This window comes from Drosophila navojoa, chromosome 3 (genome assembly GCF_054131105.1).
Source record: "Drosophila navojoa isolate 15081-1374.11 chromosome 3, UAZ_NAV_1.0, whole genome shotgun sequence".
In the NCBI taxonomy this organism is placed as follows: Eukaryota; Metazoa; Arthropoda; class Insecta; order Diptera; family Drosophilidae; genus Drosophila; species Drosophila navojoa.
This window is the reverse complement of record NC_142891.1, coordinates 19,114,557-19,134,078: the sequence shown is the minus strand read 5'-3', so window position 1 is coordinate 19,134,078 and position 19,522 is coordinate 19,114,557. Positions and strand designations below refer to the sequence as shown.

Genomic DNA, 19,522 nt, shown 5'->3' with positions numbered 1-19,522 from the left:
CGAATTGATGAAGATGAAGATATTTAAAGAGCATGATTCTTTCATTATATGTCCTTTATACATTCTCAGGCATATAATTGGAATTGACATTTAATTATTCATTTGCTTCATAGTTTATTAATTTATTCCAACTAAAACTAAAATTGCTTAGACAAAACTTGTGCTCAAATTATAACAAGAAAATAGCCAGCTTCCATATATGGCGCCATGTGCAGTTTTTCTGTTACAAGAAAATAAAATAAATAACTGCCCAATGCGGGGCAGCCATAAATCGTGGCTAACAATGCTCGAGAGGCGAGCAAGGCTCCTTGGCCAGTTGGCAGATCAGATATCCTTAGTGCATATGTAACATACCCACACATACACACACACAAACATATGTGTTTGTGTGTTTCTTGGACGGGCGATTTCTCTCTCAATGTGCTTGTGGCGCGCATTGTGGCTGCTGTTTGTGCAATCGCATTAGGGAATTTGCTGCAAAATTTATTACACGTTTGTTTACCAAGTTCCAAGGTGTGATATTTAATAGATTTTTAAATTTGTGCAAAGAGAAAGGCCAAAGAGACATGCATTTAATAATTACCAGACATGCGAGAGCTCAAGATTTCCTTGTAGATAAGGTAGAGTCTGTATTCTAAGGCACTTTGCGTGCGAGCAGCCATTAGCACTCATTGTCATATAAAATTCATTTCCTTCAACACCCGCCCCCAATGCCCCCAATTAAGCGCATGTTTTGCGGGCCAGCAGATGATGTTGCCTCCGGCCTTGTGGCAAAACTTTTTGCCACCTCTTAAATTGCCATTGCCAGTGGCCAAAGAAACACTCATTAAAAGTGCCAAAAACTTTTTATGCAGTTGGCTTGTGGGTCGTACGGCGCTAACGGTATTTTCAGATAATTGTTTTTTTTTTTTTTACTACATTTTTTTTCTTTCAATTTTATAATTATGTGTTGACAGCAACAATATTCTGTGTATTTAATTGCGGAAAAAAATATTTTATATATTAATTTGTTACTAAATTTATAAGGGAACATAATTTCATATTAATTTCAATTTCTGGTTGGAAAAAATTACATAGGTACAGATAAAAATACAGATACAGATACATATACAGATACAGATACAGATACAGATACAGATACAGATACAGATACAGATACAGATACAGATACAGATACAGATACAGATACAGATACAGATACAGATACAGATACAGATACAGATACAGATATAGATACAGATACAGATACAGATACAGATACAGATACAGATACAGATACAGATACAGATACAGATACAGATACAGATACAGATACAGATACAGATACAGATACAGATACAGATACAGATACAGATACAGATACAGATACAGATACAGATACAGATACAGATACAGATACAGATACAGATACAGATACAGATACAGATACAGATACAGATATAATAGCTAGATAGAATATAGTTTCAACCACAAAGTTTTCGCTCAGACTATAATTCATTAATTACTTTAACCCAATACAAATTTAATCTGTATTTAAAAACGTTGTATGTATGTGAGTTGTTTGCCGGCTTAAAGGCTTATAGTTTGAAACGTACTTATGCAACCTCTGTTATTTCCTTAAGCAAACAGTGAAATTACTTAATAGCAAAAGCTAGTAAGCGCGAGAGTGAGGGAAACGGAGAGAGAGAGATATGAGGGGCATGTCAGCTGTCATCGCATATGCATACGTGTTTAATCTCAGGCTGTAATCCCCGACATAAATTTCAATTAAAAAGCTGACAGTGTCAGACATTAATTGTTCCGCTGTTGAGCAACAACATTTCGTTATTGAAATTGGGTTTGCTGCCCATAAATTGCCGCGTCTCGATCCCCAATCGTCGTCGCCACAAGCACGTACTCTCAGCTCCATTAATAAATTTTCACCATTTAATCTGGCTATATGTAATTTGCAGCTATCTGAAAAACTCTCTCTTTTGGCAAAGTTAATGAATCCTTATTGGGTTCTGACAGCTCGTGTCATACACGATTTATGTACACTGAAAATGCAATTTAAGTGCGTTTTAAGTATGGTCGATTATCGCCAATCGAGTGACAGTAATAAGTAATGTATTAATCTGTCAGAAAACTCAAATACATATTTTTTTTACATTTATTTACATACATTTGCTTTCCTATCAACTTAATATTCGATTTCAGTTAGGCGCCAACATGTTGGCAACCAGAATGCAACAGGTGCGCCTGTTGTATACACAGTCAAACGAAAATGTTCACATCCGCAAATATCCAAAGAGTTTGACATTAGAATCAACAAACACGTTGGCTGCACACAAGTTGTAATACAGGAGAGCTCTAATACCAGCTCCTACAAAATTGATTAGATTTATAAATAAATTTGTGTGAATGCAAAAAGAAAGATTTATATATGGCTTTTGATTAAATTTTGAATCTATAAATATTTTATTTACTATTTTTAATATAAATCTAAATCCAATGCTTTCCCATTGAAAATGGGTTCAGGGGATAAATTCTTATTTTCTTATTTTCGACTAAAATTTTTAATCCAAGTTAATTATTCATGGGCTTCACAATCGAGCTAAAAAAAAGTCGGTAGTTACTTTTTCATATTTAAATATATTTATAAATAAATTTGGTTACATAAATTAGTTTTATAAAATTCGTTTATTTTTTGTCTAAAAATTTGTCTGTTTTTTCGGAATTCTATTCAAAGAGATTTACTCACCAATCCAATATATTTATTTACGCTTACATATATTTTGTTAACAGCAAAGAAATAAACTGAAGTCTAATAATAATTTTTATAATTATGCTCTGTGATTTGGCTTTAAATATGCTACAGTTCTACTCGTACCTAGTTACATTTCTATATGCAAACATTAAAGAGCAGATTGTGTACTAGGTGTTCCTAGTAAATATATCTATAATTGTACCTGTTAAGATTTGAGCATAAAGTAAAATAATGCGGACATTTGCTTACAAATATAAATTAGCAAACCATCATGAAATTGCGGGCTTTAATGCGGGCTTTATTCACTTCAAACGAACAATATAAACTAGGCGATGAAAATTGGAATCTTCAAGTCATTTTAGCGTCGCCTGTATAACTTATTCAGGCGGAATGACGCTCGCTCAAGTTTATCCATCATACATCTCCAATGGGTCACCATTCTCACTGTTTGGGCCATCGCAGCGCTGCTCTGCTCTGTCTTCTTGGCTCATTGCTCCGCACATACGTATGCAACGTTGCTGATGAGCAGTTCTCATTAAAATATATAAAATTATATACATACATACACACATTGTTATTTACGTCAGTTTGTTTTTATCTGCTTGTTGCTCTCACCATGTCTGAGCCTTACTAGCCTCAGTTCTCATATGAATGCCATACGCAATATTCTTTTATTCTAACTGTTGGCAAGCACTTTCAGTCTGATTCGATGCACTATGAACACTTTTATAAGCTCTACGTCCAGCATGTTAAGTCGAACAAAATGGAATTTCATCCGCGCTGTTTTTAATAGCCCGCTAGCTGCAAGCTTGCAAGTTCGGATAGCTACCAGACATTCCATCAATATGTACATATATTAGAGGATGTCATAGCAAGTTATATACCTAACTGCTTTGAGCAATTGTTATGCCTTGCATGAAGAAAACATTGATCAGAGACGCACTGCATCGAGTGGCAGCGCATGATTAAGACGCATGATGCAGAGACATTCGCTTTCAAGTCCATATGAGTGTTACCTGCGCGAGACTAAAGATCGTGACTGCATCGTACCAAGCACATCTTGGGCCCCAGACGCCTCTGCATGCCAGTTGACTAACCTACTGAATCCATTAATAACATTTGGTTTAACAAAAAAGAATTGACCAAGTCTCTAGTGTTTGTTCTTGTTTATTTGCTTTGTCATTTAGTCCATTATTAGAGTGGGCTTAATTGCTTCAACTGGCACTATATTGTCACTGCTGAAGACAGCGCCATACCTATGCTCGAAGGCCGAGGGATCATTACTCTCTCTCTGTTCAGCTATGTGCTGATCCAGCTCGTACAGTTCGCTGAATTTGAGATGTGGACAGGCGACGCATGTGAAACTAGCCGATATATTAAGAGCAAACTGGTCCAGGGAGTCAAAAGATAGCGACATCAAATCGCCATCATTATTCGGTTCGCTATCCACAGATGGCAAGTCCACTTGACAGGAGTCCATAAAATCGTCGGCCAACTCGTGGCTGTCATCTTCAAAGTGCAGCTCGCAGGGCTCGTGGCAATCGAAGAGCTCCGGCGAATTGATGAGCAGCTGCACGCCTGTTATCAGTAGCTGGCGATGGTTCGGGTCGTCGATGCCCAACAGCATGAGGTCGCTGCTCAGAATCTGCTTGCACTGGGCAATGGTTGTGTACCCACGTTCGGAAAAGCAGCTCACATACTTCTCCATGGTGAGCATGACGAGCCACTCGCGCACTTTCTTAGAGCACATTTTGTTTAAATGCTGACAATCAGAAATTAGGTTAGGACGCTCCGTTCACTTGTGATACTTCGAAAATATTAACTGGCGGAAGCTAGTTATCGATTGGTCGATAAAAAGCTTAAAAGAAGCAGTTCCAGTGCTGGGTAGCACGAGTAAAGAAATGCACTAATTATACTTTTATTAGTTTTATTATTAAAAATAATAAATTATGTCCTAAATGTGCCTTAAAATTCATATAATTTTTTCATTGAATTAAGAGATTTACATCTATTACAAATTACATATATCCAAACTTGATTGAAGTGAATATATTCAATATTATGAATAATTAAAGTTAATATTCTAACTTGATATTAATACCTTAAATCAAATATAAATAAGTTCTTTAAATAAAAAATATATTCCTGTGACATATCAGGTATTTCGATATATTAATAAGCGATATTTGCACAAGTGGCTTTGGAACTTGTAAGTATTCGATGATTCGATATATCGATATTTCGTGCTTACGTCACTAATTCAAAGTGTTTATAAATTCCATCTCACATGGCTGTTAAAGAGAGAGACTGTCGATTCATTTAGTTAAAACAGTTAAAGTAATTGTCTTTTATCGTGAAGCGCAGTCATTAGATGGAAAGAAATCAACGTGATTTCATCACTGACAAACAGCTTTTAAAGCGTGGTCATCAACATCGCAAGTACTAATGCAGCACGACGTATTTGGGAATCACACTGCAGAACGTTCCGAATTTTAAGAGGGTGCTGGTGGAGCTCCATTCACAAAACTTGTCTGTATGTAATAATATAATACTAATAAATACATTCACTATTTATACTGACTTTTTTATGACAGCTCGTATCATTACGACTTGTGCACACTGAATATGCAATATAAATATAAATATTCAAAGTGTTCGATTATCGCCAATTGGTTGGCAGTAATATATACATATGTAATATACATATGAATCTCTGATATACCAGTTAATGCACATTTTGTATATCAATTTTTTAGCGTAAGTACATAATATATCCATTATATATTAGTTTTATTAAATACTTTCAATTTGATTTCATTTAGACGCCAACATGTTGGCAACCAGAATGCAACAGGTCCGCCTGTTGTATACACAGTCAAACGAAACTGTTTAAGCACACAAAGAGTTTCACATTAGGATCAACAAACACGTTTGCTGCGGACAAGTTGTAAAGCAGAAGAGCTGGAATACATACGGATTGGGATTTTACAGGCATTAGTAGGACGTATGTACATAGAATTATGTAAGGTAAAAAAGGAACTTATTTCTGATTTTTGCCTCAAAAAACAATTACTTTTAATCGAATTTCCTTTATAAATCAAATGATATCAAATGGTATATTTATAGTGAATTGAGTAGAAAATCGGCAATAATTGTTATACATTTAAATATTTTGATATATATGCATATTAATTTAATCTTTAATTTATGTACATTATATACAACTATTTATTTTACAGATTTTCTCTTATGTACTTACATTGGTTTGCCTGTCTGTTATTTCTTTGGTGGATTTATTTACACACATGCATATATATTTTTCGCAACATTTACATCTGTTTCGTGAACAGCCAAACAAACTAAACCAAACATTAAATTTTCGTTCAGCTTTTTTTCGGGCTGTAAATTCTCTAAAGCCCCACTCGTTCCCACTGAAATCTTTTGGCAGCACAAGTAAAATGTTTTACACGGTGACAGCTGCATGTGCACATTGTTGGCCAAAAGTAAATGCCGAATATAAAACTGGCAAGCCATCGACGATGGTGAGTCGCAGCTCGTGAGGTCTTGAAGTGAGAGAAAATAGGGTCTTATGGGTTTTTAGTTTTCTTTCAATGTAAATAATCTTCTTGTCAGCAGCTGTTCGAAAAAGTAGATTATGGATGTACTTCTAAGTATTTATTTATTACACATTAGAGTTGACATAAAATAAATACAAACTTAAAGTTCTATTGGGACCTTCGGCTTATTCTAAGCACATATATTTGTAAGCAATAGGTAGAGGTTTTTTGCATTAAGGAGAACTCATCGAGAATAATAAAGAAGCAAATCTTTTTTAGAAATTTCAATTGACTCCAAAATTGAAATTATACAAACTTTATTTCTAATTTTTTGTTAGCACTTAAAATTTTTGTTGTGTATATATTCTGTACTATAGCCATCTTAACGTTAAAAGCTAACCGAGATAAATTCATAGGAGAAATTAAATTTTTTCTCAACACCCCAGAGTGAATTTAAAGCAAACAATTCATTTCCGCTCAGCTGCGTTCAACGGGGGGGCTAACTAACTGCCCTTCCGGCTCTGACCAGCAGGACGGCTTGCCAAGAGCTGGAAGATACCCCGCGGATGCCGCATAATTAAAAGCAATTCGGACGTCCTCTGCCACTTGTTGGCGTCGTCTACTTGTTGGCGACAGCAGCAGAATTGTGCCAAGAGTAGAGCTTTAATGAAATTACTTTCGCAGTGGAGCACAATATTAAAATAAATTACAAGACAATGTAAACAGCTTAAAGAGTTACTGAGGCGTAAGTCTGTTCTATGTCTATGCAATGCAAAAGTCTTTTTTTTTCCAGTTTGAATCAACCTTCCGATGGGAAGAGTCATTAGCCAGGGGCTCGTGTGCTCGGAGTCAAATGTGTTAAATGCGAGGCAGACAAGCTGCAAGCATTTCGCAGCAAATCGCAACAGGAGCCACAATTATGCCACATGGCAGCGTAAGAGTCGTTGACGTGTGCTGCTGCTGAGTATTTACCCAAATGTCGCAATATCCTGCTACTGCATCCGGTTCGTACTCGTTTTCGCATTCGAACAATGCGTGCATTCAATTCCCCAAGAGATGAATTAAAAACTGCATCAGCAGCAAGCGCCTGACAACTTTTGCAAAAAAGCAAAAAAAGAGAGCTGAATAAAAAACACAAGAAAAAAGTAGGAATATTCCAATGAAAAATGAAACACTAAAGGGCAACCCCTTGTGCCCGGGCTCCTTGCTCAGCGGCCCAGTGGGTGCAGAGAGAACGCTTAACCATTGTCTAAGCGCTGCCGGCTAAATAGCAGGAAGCAGCTCTAAACAGTAGAAATCAACAGAAAGCACTTGCAACGGCAACAGAGTGGCGCCTCGAGTGTTTACAGCAATTCATTTGCGCCTCGGCTACCAGAGCTCAACAATGGGCCAACAGCAGTTGCAAGCGTGCGTCAAATGAATATGTTTTTCCTTTTGCTGCCTTGCCTGGAAATAAACTTAAAGCCAGCTCCGCACTGATGACTGTGGTCACAACCTGTAAACGAATAAGTAACAGCGACAGCAGCAGCAACAACAACTAGTCGGAGTCTATATCTATGCCGTTATTGCATTTCAGTTGTGGCCACATTTATTTAGCTACCCTTCGCCACAGATACTCGGCCACTGAGTAAATATGAAAGAAGCAAGGAAAGAAACGCAAACAGAGCTGAAGACAAGCAGCCGATGCTGCTGCTGCTGCTGCTGCTGCTGGCCATCATTCAACCTGTCAAGGACATCGGCAGGACCATCTACAACGACAGCAGCAGGAGCAGCCGACTGGGGCTATGAAGGTAATAGTTCAGCTGCGGCTGCTTTGATGCGGTCCGAGAGCTGCACAAATATGTACTCAAGGTGAGCAAATCCCTAAATATGTTACTGAGCCCCAGACTAAGATGATTATGAGCTCGGAATGATTATGAGCTCTGATAAGAATGACAGTGTTAACACTTGATAAGAAGTAGAATTTGTAAAGAGATTTTAAATAAATTATTATTTATCCGTTGAGCTTTAATTAAAATGGAGAAATGCCTTTATATGTATAAAATAACCATAGAATAATCTGGTTAAGTGCAAATCACGATAATTAAAGACTCATAAGAGACAAATGGACTACATACAGTAGAATCTGACTATAAAGACTACCCTTATAGGGTCTATACGGATATTACGACGAAAATTTAGGACCTTAGACAAAGTTATTTGGGGAAATTTATAAGGACAGTCTTTTGAGAGTCGTTATAGCTGGATTCTACTGTATATACTATACAAATAACATACCATACTAAATATATATTTCTATACATAAAAATTTATGTTTTACTTCAATACAAACTTTACTTAGCTAATCAGCCAAGATTTCTATAAATCAAATAAATATTACAATCCGATAGTATCGGTAGTTTAATAATTAAAAATATTAATCGAGTGTAGGCACTACAATTGTTTATGCAGCGCTACCTTCAACGTGACCCAATGATCAACAACTGAGGCTTTATTCTCAGATGTCATTCACATAGCAAACATAAAACATATATATTAATATATATATTTTCTTTTTGGCGACTCACTGTTTATGCGCCGCGTCATGGTTTGCCATCAGAAGCCATATGACAGCGACAATGTGTGGAAATTTTCGCATCATGCTGTGCTGTGCGCGAGCTTGCGAAATGAAATCTAGTTGTGAATCCTTTGACTTGGAAAATAAAAATGCCAGCAGCAAATAAAAATGCCAGCGGGAAGTGGCCAGAGGAGCCACACTGCTGTGGCCTATATAGATAAGTATAATCGCATGGCTTAGACAAATGTTTTATGCGGCTTTGGGCCAGATTAGCCTCAAGTACCGCTGGCATACGCTGCGTATGAGTTATGCAGGCAGGAGACTAAAGAATTGAGAACTGTTTACTTAAAGCTAATCTTGAGCTCAATTTAATTTCGTGTGTCAAGTCAAAGTTCAGAGCGCTTTCCCTGACTCTACTCCAGCTGCTTTCATTGTGATGCCAGAGCCAAGGACATTTGCTGCGTTGCTTGAGTGCTTTGCACTCTGCACTTGTTTATCCAGTGAACTGTTCAAGCATTCAGTTGAGGCCGCTGCCAGATGCATTCACTTGCGCTGAGTTGAAGTCGCAATGCATTCAGGCGATATATGAGCCACCTTGAGCCGCATTATTGCAATTACAATTGGCATTTTAAGTGGAGGCGCCCTCATTACTTTCTGGCATTTCTTTTGTCTTTCGCTCAGCCCTGGGCCGACTAAGCGAAACACAAAACTCTTTTGTTCCCAGCAGCTCAGTGTCTGGGTCTGGACATCAAAGTCTGTGCGCCATAATGATGACAAAGCATGACAAAAGCAACTGTTGCTGCCGACATTAATTTCAGCGCCAGCGACAGCGACGACAGCTGATAGCCAAGACGCCTGCGAACAATCTGAAAGTGTAATGAATATATACGCATAGACAGACTTGCGCCAGTTTGTTTACCAAATTGATTAATAATCCAGGGATTATATGTATATCAATAAATATCAATACTCTCTGGAAGAGGCGGCTGGCCACAGGCAAACAGAGTGCGTCAAACTTTCCCCATAAATATGCCCAGGCTGGAGCGTAAGCCTCGATAATAGGGGCTCGATAAGAGTTCTGCCTATATTGACAATTTCAAATTGGATTATTAGATTTAGATGGCACAAAGCACGATTTGATTGAGCACTCTGCCTTGAATTATGTTTGGTTGCTGTGCAAAATGCAATAAGAATGAGAATGAGAATGAGAAGGGCAAGAAGAAAAAGCTTTTAGGAGCAATAGTTAGTTTGCTTTGATTATTGCACAAACTGGAAAACTCTGTAGTCTTACATCAATTTGGTTGGTTTTAGAAATGTTGTTTTGCTTTTAACACGCTCCAGCCTAGGCTGCTACAGATACTACTCCCCAGCAGATGTGTGTGATGTGGCATTCCAGTCGTTGGCACTTCCATTAGCAGACTTTGCTGGGCTGCATAGGCGTTAATTTACTCCCATCTCGTTGGCTGTTTGCATAAATCAGCGTTGCGCACCCGCACACCCGCCCACCCCCGCCTTCCATAAATGCTGTGTGCGCGGCGTGCTGTGCTGAGCCCTGGCATAGCGCACATTTTCGCTAAAGCCACAAGAATCCCGGCAGCTCGTTAAGCGGTTGCCACTTATTTTCTAGGTACAACCCTTTTCTAAGTATCGCCGGGTGGCCGAGTCTCCGGGTCGGGCATTTGCACCTGGCTGAGCGTATGCACACCGAGACACACACACACACGCACACACACATGCACACGCACGTACGTATATTACACGGCTCGAGGATTTACAGCTGCTCCGCTCTGTATGGTTTAATCCTTTTAGCTCAGTAATTTCGAGTGTCAGTTTTAATGCGGGGCGCTTTGTACTCATTTGTTGAATTACGACTATAATGAGTTTCTGTTTTTCGCTCGCACTTGAAAATTAAATATTTCACTCCTGAGCTCTGTCAAAAGTTTCTAAATAAAATCTCGCGAATTTCATTTGAAATCCTCTCGACTTTTTTTTCTGTGTGTGAACGGCAAACAGAATGGAGCGTAAGATATCAAATGGAAGCGAATCTTTTCGCCTGATTAGCCGAGTATTTGATTGAATTAAATTAATCCTTTGTGATTTGCAAACAAAAGTGAACGAAGCAAAAAGTAAAACACAAAAGACAAGCAAAGAAAGGCGAATGGAAATGGCAATAAAAGACTGAATTTGATTGGGCATTAATTAAATTCGGTCTATGACTAAGCCAGATTTTAATTGGCAGCACAGCTGATAAGGCTGCGAGGAATTTTTGTGCTCTGCTTCCATTGAATTCCGATCAGGCTGCGAAAATAGTTTACTTTGTGTTACGCGGCACGTTTTTGGCATGAATAAATAGCGAAATATTACGACGGACAGCCATAACACAACATGCACTCACACACAGCCAAATCGCCACGTCATGAGCAGCGCTCAGCTCATTCGTTCCTCGCAAGCAATTGGCGAAATCCTGTGTCAGATATGCGCGACATATGCATAATCAATGGCTAAAGCTGGCACGGATTTCGAATCTAAGCTCCATTCATGACTTTGATACATTTCTGCATCATTAAGTAGCTCAGCATGTTGAGAATATGCTAATAACTCGAGTGTGCACCCCTACAAGTCGAACGAACACGCGCGCGCCACCAAAAACACAGCTGCCAGGGACGTTGCGTATACGCCATGCTGTGCACGCTGTGAATATTTTCGTATACATATAAATATATGTATGTATATGCATATATATATTTTTATATAAAACAATATCATGGCCCTTAATCGTGTAGCCGTTTAAGCCGCATAAAAAGCCAGAGCATTTAGATCTGCTTGGCATTCCAAGCAGTGGAAGCTGAGTTGATTTTATTCTCCAGACATCTTCAGTTATAAGAGTGCCATATAGCATACAATATTATGGAGTAGTTTGCAGTTTAAAAATTCATTGAAATATCCAGCTGTTACAAGAGCAGAGCTCGGCTTCCATAGCAACATGGAATTTATCATCTGCACTCAATGGCTGCCAGCATTGCTTTAATCAGGTCGAGTGCAAGCCAATGAATAAATTTTACTTCTACTTATTGTAATTCAAAATACACGGTTAAGTCTGCTGTTATGCTGTGTCTGCTTTTGCTGTTGATCATAGCGTAATTAATATATTAGCGCATAATATATTAATCGCTCTTTAAGGAGCTCTTGGTGCCTTTTACAAAACAATAATATGCTAATAAGTTAAGTGGAACATGGGACTTAACACTTAACTTAACTTAACTTACTAATTCAACAATCTATCCGGCAGACCCATATCTATTTTGGCTCAAGGCGGATATTTAAGAGATGTCATATTCAAATCTACTTAAGACTAATGAAATAATCTGACAATCCCATACATTTTGACAGAGATAAGCAGACCCAAAAGGTAAAGTATACGAATCTACTTGAAGCAAATGAAATGATTATAATCATCATCATGAAAAAAAGAAGGAAAAATATGAGTCCATCAAAAATTGACAATCTTATAGGCAATCGAATATGAACAGTCCTTGTAACCTCTATAATATCAGGCTAAGTAGCTTTCAATATACCATTGGTTCATACTACTACATCGATAAGACTTTTCATATGCTTCCATATATAGCACTATGCATTAAATACTCTGGCTGACTTTGAGCAGCAATTTATCATCAATGCCTAAACCTTATTTTGCCTGATTTATGTTACCTCCTTATTAGCATATTCTTAATCCTTAAGACAAAGCATCCTGTAGTCGACTGTTAATCATTGCATTAAGTTTTGGTGGCCGACATTTGCTTGGTTGTTTTTTTGTTTGCCTTTCGAAAAAGTTGAGAACTGCCTGTCAGCATTTGCTGTGAGTGCACTTTCGTGTTTTATAAAACGCTTGCCAACAATTTAAGCGAAAACGCTGTCTGTCCCTCGGTCTGTCGGGTAATAGGCTTAATTTAGTCACATTTTTGGCAACGTCTATCAAATATTTTGGCAAACAGACGCCGTGCGCTAATGGTGTGCCAAATGCTTGCAGTGCTCCAAGCAAACTAAAACTCTAAAAAACAAATGGAGAGCAAAGAGAGATAAAGAGAGAGAGAGAGAGAGAGAGAGAAAGAGTTTTCAACAATTAAGTTAAAGATTAAATTAAAATTCGTAGCCACTAAAGTTATCAATTGAGTTTACTTTATATCGAGAGAGTGAATAAAGTTTGGGCAACTGCGAAATCAATTTGCATTTACATATTGTCAATATTTTATTTTGCATCTAGACAATAAACAAATAGGAATTCATTCACTGTTACTTGATAAATAAATCGTAGTGTGTGCAAACATTTTAGTCACATTTTAATATTCGATTTTGTGCAAACAAATGCAATGTATTTATTTTAATTACACGTCGAGTGCTTGTTGACATAAAATCCAAAAATAACTGAACATTTTTGCTGCATTTGCTCATTGCTTGCATCAATCAATAAATCAACTCTCAATTGGCTTTTTAATTGCTGCCGACGCCATGGCCGAGATTAGACAGAGACTAACGAATGCAACTCTCACTTTAAATCATTACAGGGTATCTTAAAGTGGGCAGTTGTCATGCAAATCCTTTAAAGCACCACAGCGCACCATCAACAATCGCATCACAATGGCTTTTGTAAAATGCATTGTTCTAGCCCAGCGCGAAGTGAAAAAATTGTTGTTTGGTTTGATTTGGCTGCCGCCCGCCTTGCTGCTGCGTGGCGTGTTAGCATGCTGAGGCTGGGCAGCTGTTGCATCGACTATTTGATGAGCTCACCTGTGAGCCACAAAGCAATGTCGTCATGCATGCATTTAGCAAGTGGCCCTTGGGGCAGTCCTCGAGCTGTTGAGGTCGAGCTAACTGCATATTTTTTGTAGCAACAGCAATCAAACCATTGAGCGCAACTAGTGGCTGATCTACTTGGTTGTTGTCTATTGCCAATTAGCTTTCTTTTTACTCCCTTTCTAACTCCCTCTCTGTCTCCCTCTCTCTCTCTCTCTCTTCAACATTAACACAACTCCCAGTTAAGCTGCATCTTCAATGTACTGCAAATATCTTAATTAAACTTGTATTAAATTACATGCATCATGAATGTGAATCATGCATGCATGAATGTGAATCATTCAGGTATGAATCATTGTCGGATATGGACAAGCTGCCAGTTGCCATTCCGTGCTATTGTGAACTGTTAGCCAAACCGCCGTTTGTAGCCCCGCTGCTTACACCTTGCATTACACCTGACACGTTACAAACAGCATTTGACGCTCCGTACAGCCGCACTCGAGCCGCATAAGCAAACGGTAATTGACATTTCAATAAGTGACACTTGACAGTCTGAATGCCGCACATCAGCCGCGTGACAGGCCGGATGCTCGAGCGTCGCTTTACTAAACAATAACAGGAGACACAAAATAAACTTGTCAGCTGAAGCCAGAGCGAATGAAATTTGAATGCGAAGAGCAACTGGGCGAGCTTTAAAACAGAGTGGGCGGCATTAATATAATGAGTTGTGGATAATGAAGACATATTCAAGTCAAACAATTCCATAAAAAAAAATATATATATATATATCATAGATATTATTTACAATTGCTTTCTCATTTTCTCTTTACTTGGATGATATCATATCCGCCTACTACAATAATGCAATACATCATAAAATACATATTACTTGCTTTTATTTTGCTCAAATTAGAGCATTTCCCAGTCATTCACAGATTTCAATAAAGTTTTATGCATTTATATTGCCTTTGTGGGTGTCTGCGCTGCCACGCCTCCGCGCTTCGATTCGTTTGGCAATGCGAACACTTCTCACGCTCGATTAATATTCAAAAATGATTGGGGCACGGCACAAAAACTTGACTGTCAAATATATGCATGTATATATATGGCGAACAAAAAATGGAAGCAACAAAAAAAATGTCACTTTGTGTTCGGAATTAAAGATTTAAAAGTCAGACGCACAAGGGAAAATAAAAATAAAAATTACAAAATCAACAGTTTGCCGTCATGTGCCAACATTTTGCAGTGCTTCGTTCCATTTTTTTTATAATAATAAAAATGCTGGTTATTATTCCGAGGCTTTTATTGTTGTGACAACGGCACACTTTTGCAAAAAATAATTATAATTGCAGTCTGCGGTTGCTCGTTATCAAAACATTTTCCATTCCAAAGAAAAACATTTCATTTTTTTTTTCGCAGACGAAAATGAGGAAAATATATTTTTTGCTCCTTGGCAAACATTTAAATAATTTAAGTGCTAGCTTTTAAATATTAATACAAGTCGTTAAATGTGATATTTACTTAAATATTATGAGCGAACACAAAGTCGGATTTTAAGAAGGAAAATATTTGCTGAATAACATTTATTTATTTAAAAGTTTTTGGCTTGAAATTTGCAATAATTTTGCTTGCTAAATAAATATATTTTTTATTTAATGTTTTTAAATAAAGAGAATAATAAAATATTTTTATTGTTTTCATACGGCGCACAAGCGAAAAGCCAATCCGTCAACTTCAGGCATGTTGCCACATGATATTTTTATACGAATTTATAGCACATCATTTATCATAATGTCAAGCTCTTCTTCGCTCTCTTTCAAATAAAAACTAAAGTTTAGCTGAGAGTAAACGTCAACAAAGTCAGAAATATTTCCCTTAATCAACGTCAACGAATATTTTGAGCTTAGCTCTTTGATCACAGCTCGATTCCCGCCAGTTTGTCCACAATGCATTGGCAGGCAAATGCAACACGCTTTAATCATGAGATTCGATTGCATTTTGCATGCAAATTGCATACAAATTGCATTCAAATTACAATTTGTCGATGTGGAATGGCGCTTGTAATAATAATCAGGCAGCCGCCAGTTGTTGGCAGAGCCAATATGCTGGCGTAATGCAGCCGGAATTATAGCATGGAAATAGATAATTCATAATTAAGGCTCAAATTGAATAATGCAAAAGTCAATCAAATTTCTACGTGGGCTGCCTGGGCCACCTGCCGCAATTCGTATCTTATTGGGCAAATTACCAAATATGAAAATCCACAGTTTATTTTTGAATTATTTATTTTGCATCTGTAATGAGAGCGCATTAATTGCTCTGCGGCTTGAGGCGCTCTCAGTGGTCGCATTGAATATTCAATTAGCCTAACAACTTTTGACTAACGGAGTGTTTTGGCAATATGCGCAAACCCCAGGCAAATGCCTTGAAGTACTCGCATTCCAGTGCTGGCAAATAAAAGGCAAACGCAAATTTTTGAAATATGCAGAGAAAACTAGCCGTGGCCTGGGGCTGTTCGTGTCGCAGTTGTCCATCTGTGGCAGGAAATTCCATTAACTAGCCTGAGCAGAGCGCAGCTCGTATCGAAGTCTTTGCTTTTCTTTGCTCAGAGCAAATATCAACTAGGCAGACTGCCAGCACACACACACACACACACACACACACACACACACATAAACTCTTGACTGGTTCGCCCAGTTGTCCATTCGACAGTTGGCAATGCTTGTGTTTGTTTATTTCCTTTTGGCACTCGGGCCAACAGCGGCCAAAACGTTCATTAAAATGCAATTTAGCTTTGCCATTTAGCAGGTGATTTCAATTATTTTGAAGCGAGCGCTAGAAAGTATGCTACATTTAATGGCATGGCAGGGCACGTGCCCTCGCCCACCCAACAAAACAACAAAAAATGAATGAGTGATGGCTGTGTGGCAAGCCATAAAGATTTTATATGAGTTCAAATAACGTTTTCCGAGAAGCTTTCACCCTCGCATCTTAATGACTTTGAAATTGCCATTCCATCACATGTGCCCGCCTGGCCGAAGTAAGCAACAAGATGCCGCCTGCAGCTGGCTAGAACAAAGCAGGATGTGGCACGTCTCCTGTTGCGACACGTGCTGGCCGAGCCAAGGCAGCAAATGGCAAATTAATTTCCAAAAACGAGTTTATGGCAATTTTAAATTGCGATTGTTACCTGGGCAGCCTTTGGTCCAGGTGAGACCACAAGCAGATTTCATGATTGTCTGTGCAAGGTGAATATTCAATCAAATCTCTTTCAATTGCTTTGGCACTTACAATGTGCTGTAATTTATCACAGAATGACCTCTACCCCTATCTCTCCCTCCCCCTCTCTCTCTTTGAGTCTCTGTAAATTATTTTGGTAAACGACCTTTTCACTCCATGCAGCCAACTTGTGCAGAGTTCAATAAAATTATAACGATTTGCTGTGCATCTGCAGTCTAGACAGCAAATTGAAGGCGCAGACGGCCTTTGAGGCCTAGGTAAATATTGGTTCGGCTCGTGGCTGGCGAACGCAAAAATTTAATTTATTTTCGTCTATGCCAAATCGCAATGCAAATGCAAATGCCAATGCGCCGACATAAATTCCGAAAATAAATTTCAAACAAATTCCAATAAAGAGACAAACAAATTGTGAACTGGGCAGCATTAAATTCGAATTGATTTCATTACGTCGGCCCACGGAATGCCCAGAGCTCTAAGAGAAAATCGAACGTATTTTCAAATTGATTGCGCTAATTTGTGGCTTGAAATAAAAGCAGAAATAGAATAAAAAAAGAAAAAACTAGAAAAAGAAACGTAAATAAAATACATATAAATTAAATAGGTAAGCGAACAAAAGCCTACAAAATTACATTTAAAACAATTTGCCAAAAAAAAAAAAAAATAAAATAAAGTGAAAGCCCAAAATGAACTGCAAATTGTTGGCAATGAAATTGGGTCTGGGCTCAGCTGACAGAAGGAAAGCAGAGAGAGCAGAGAAATGTGAAATATTTGTGCGACAGCTTTGTAGAGTAAGCAAAATGAATTTAATCCCAAATTTAGGCTGCACTTATCTAAACAGCTGAGCTAGATTTAGGCCCAACATAAATATAACTAAGCAAAGCGAAACAAAGCGAGAAGCCAAAGTGCTTAGAAAGGACATGCAGAAGCAGAAGAAAAAGAAGAAGAAGAGGAATTTACTTTATTTAATGCTTAGCATGGAAATATTTAAGGGACAATTAAATGGGCAGCAAATCATTGAGTGAATAATAAACACGAGACGAGGATAGAACTCGCAAGACATAAATGTTATTTTGTATATGAGGAGTAACCTTATTGAGGAGTAGGAGCTTACAAGTTTTACTCCAAGTACCTCTCTTACATATCTAAATAAAATACTGCTTATATGACGGCGAAACTTCGTAAGTTATACGTTGTTAGCTAAAAGCTATGCAGATATAGTAAAAATAAAAGATGTATATATAATCAGTGCAAGATTTTCCTTTCGAAGTTTTATGCAGTGTATAAGATCTCTGTTGTATATACATATGTATATATTTAGAAGTATTTAATTTAATTTTTAGTTACTTAATATAGCTAGGCTGCTCCCCTACTATGCACCGTAAGTAAATCATCATCAAAAATGCCTTCCCCGTGAACAAACGCTATTAAAGCCAAAGCCAAATACATGCTATTAAAGGTTTAACAAATAAAATCTGAAACTACACAATATTTATACCACCTCGGGGCTGTTTACATTTGAGAGAAAGCCTATTTATATATACATGCACACATGCAATTAATCGGATTATTATGAATTAAATATTCTTTATATATTTTGCTCCTCCCTTTGCTCACTTTTCATTTGCCTTCTCTTTCAGCATTTCACCAAAACATAAATATTTTTCTTGTAGATTTGTAAATGCCAAAGGCAACTTTGTGAAATGTTTTAAATTGATTAAAGACTGAATAAATCTGTAAATGGCTTTAATTCAAAATTTACAACTCAGCCAAGATATATACGCATTTAAATATACAAATATGCATTGTCCACACTTGATAACTAATCTAGCTGAAATTTCGCAGCTGTCAGCTGAATATTTCCTGGGAAACAGGCAATCAGAAACGTAGGCCAACAAAAGAGACATGTGAGCAGAAACTCCATTAGGGCCGCGAATTGCTCTGCTCTGCTCTGCTCAGCTGTGGGCGAAGACAGAACGAAGCAAGCCTACAAAGTTGCTGTCAGCTCACAGCGCCGGCAAGTGTGTAACAACGTCAAAAACTTAAAACCAACGAGCGCAAGAGGCTGAATGCCAAAGTTCCACAATTGGAAAACTGTCAGCGGGTCATGTGTGGAGGCCGCAATACCTGTGAAAAACCCCAATCGTAGCGGCTGACGGTGAAGTGAAGCTGGGCAGGTAATTGACATTTGATTAGCGCGCTGTCAGCTAATACTTAGCTTGCCTCTAAAGTTAATTAGTGTTATTTCGTGGAATACAAGATGTTTTAGCTCGGCTAAAGCAGCTAAGTTGTTGTCGAAAACATTCCACTTCGCATCGATTGCTTAAAGCGCTGCCGCTTGCCGGTTTGTTTAACCTCGCTCCGCTGCACAGTGGGCGGGGCACTCAGAGCCACAACAACGCCAGCAGCAAAGGATTTCTCTCTGTGGCTTACATTGGGTCACCAGCAAGCAGCCAGCCAGAAAAAAAGGGGGAAAAACAAACGACGAAATGGAAAGCAATATTTCAAAAACGGAAATGTTTTGCCAGAATCGAATTGAAAGGACCCGACCAGACGGCCATTACTCTTGCTTGAAATTGCACTCGCTGCGTATCTTTCAATGGTAACTCGATATTTAATTAAAAGTTGCAA

The 19,522-nt window shown here is 38.1% G+C and overlaps 1 protein-coding gene across 1 annotated transcript; it reads right to left on the bottom strand.

Annotated features, from left to right (window-relative positions):
- Positions 1 to 3,927: 3,927 nt before the first annotated feature.
- Positions 3,928 to 4,518, bottom strand: LOC115562593 (uncharacterized). The gene has a single exon (XM_030384389.2). The coding sequence runs from the start codon at positions 4,494 to 4,496 to the stop codon at positions 3,930 to 3,932; it is 567 nt and encodes a 188-aa protein (XP_030240249.1). The 5' UTR covers positions 4,497 to 4,518; the 3' UTR covers positions 3,928 to 3,929.
- Between the last annotated feature and the right edge of the window lie 15,004 nt (positions 4,519 to 19,522).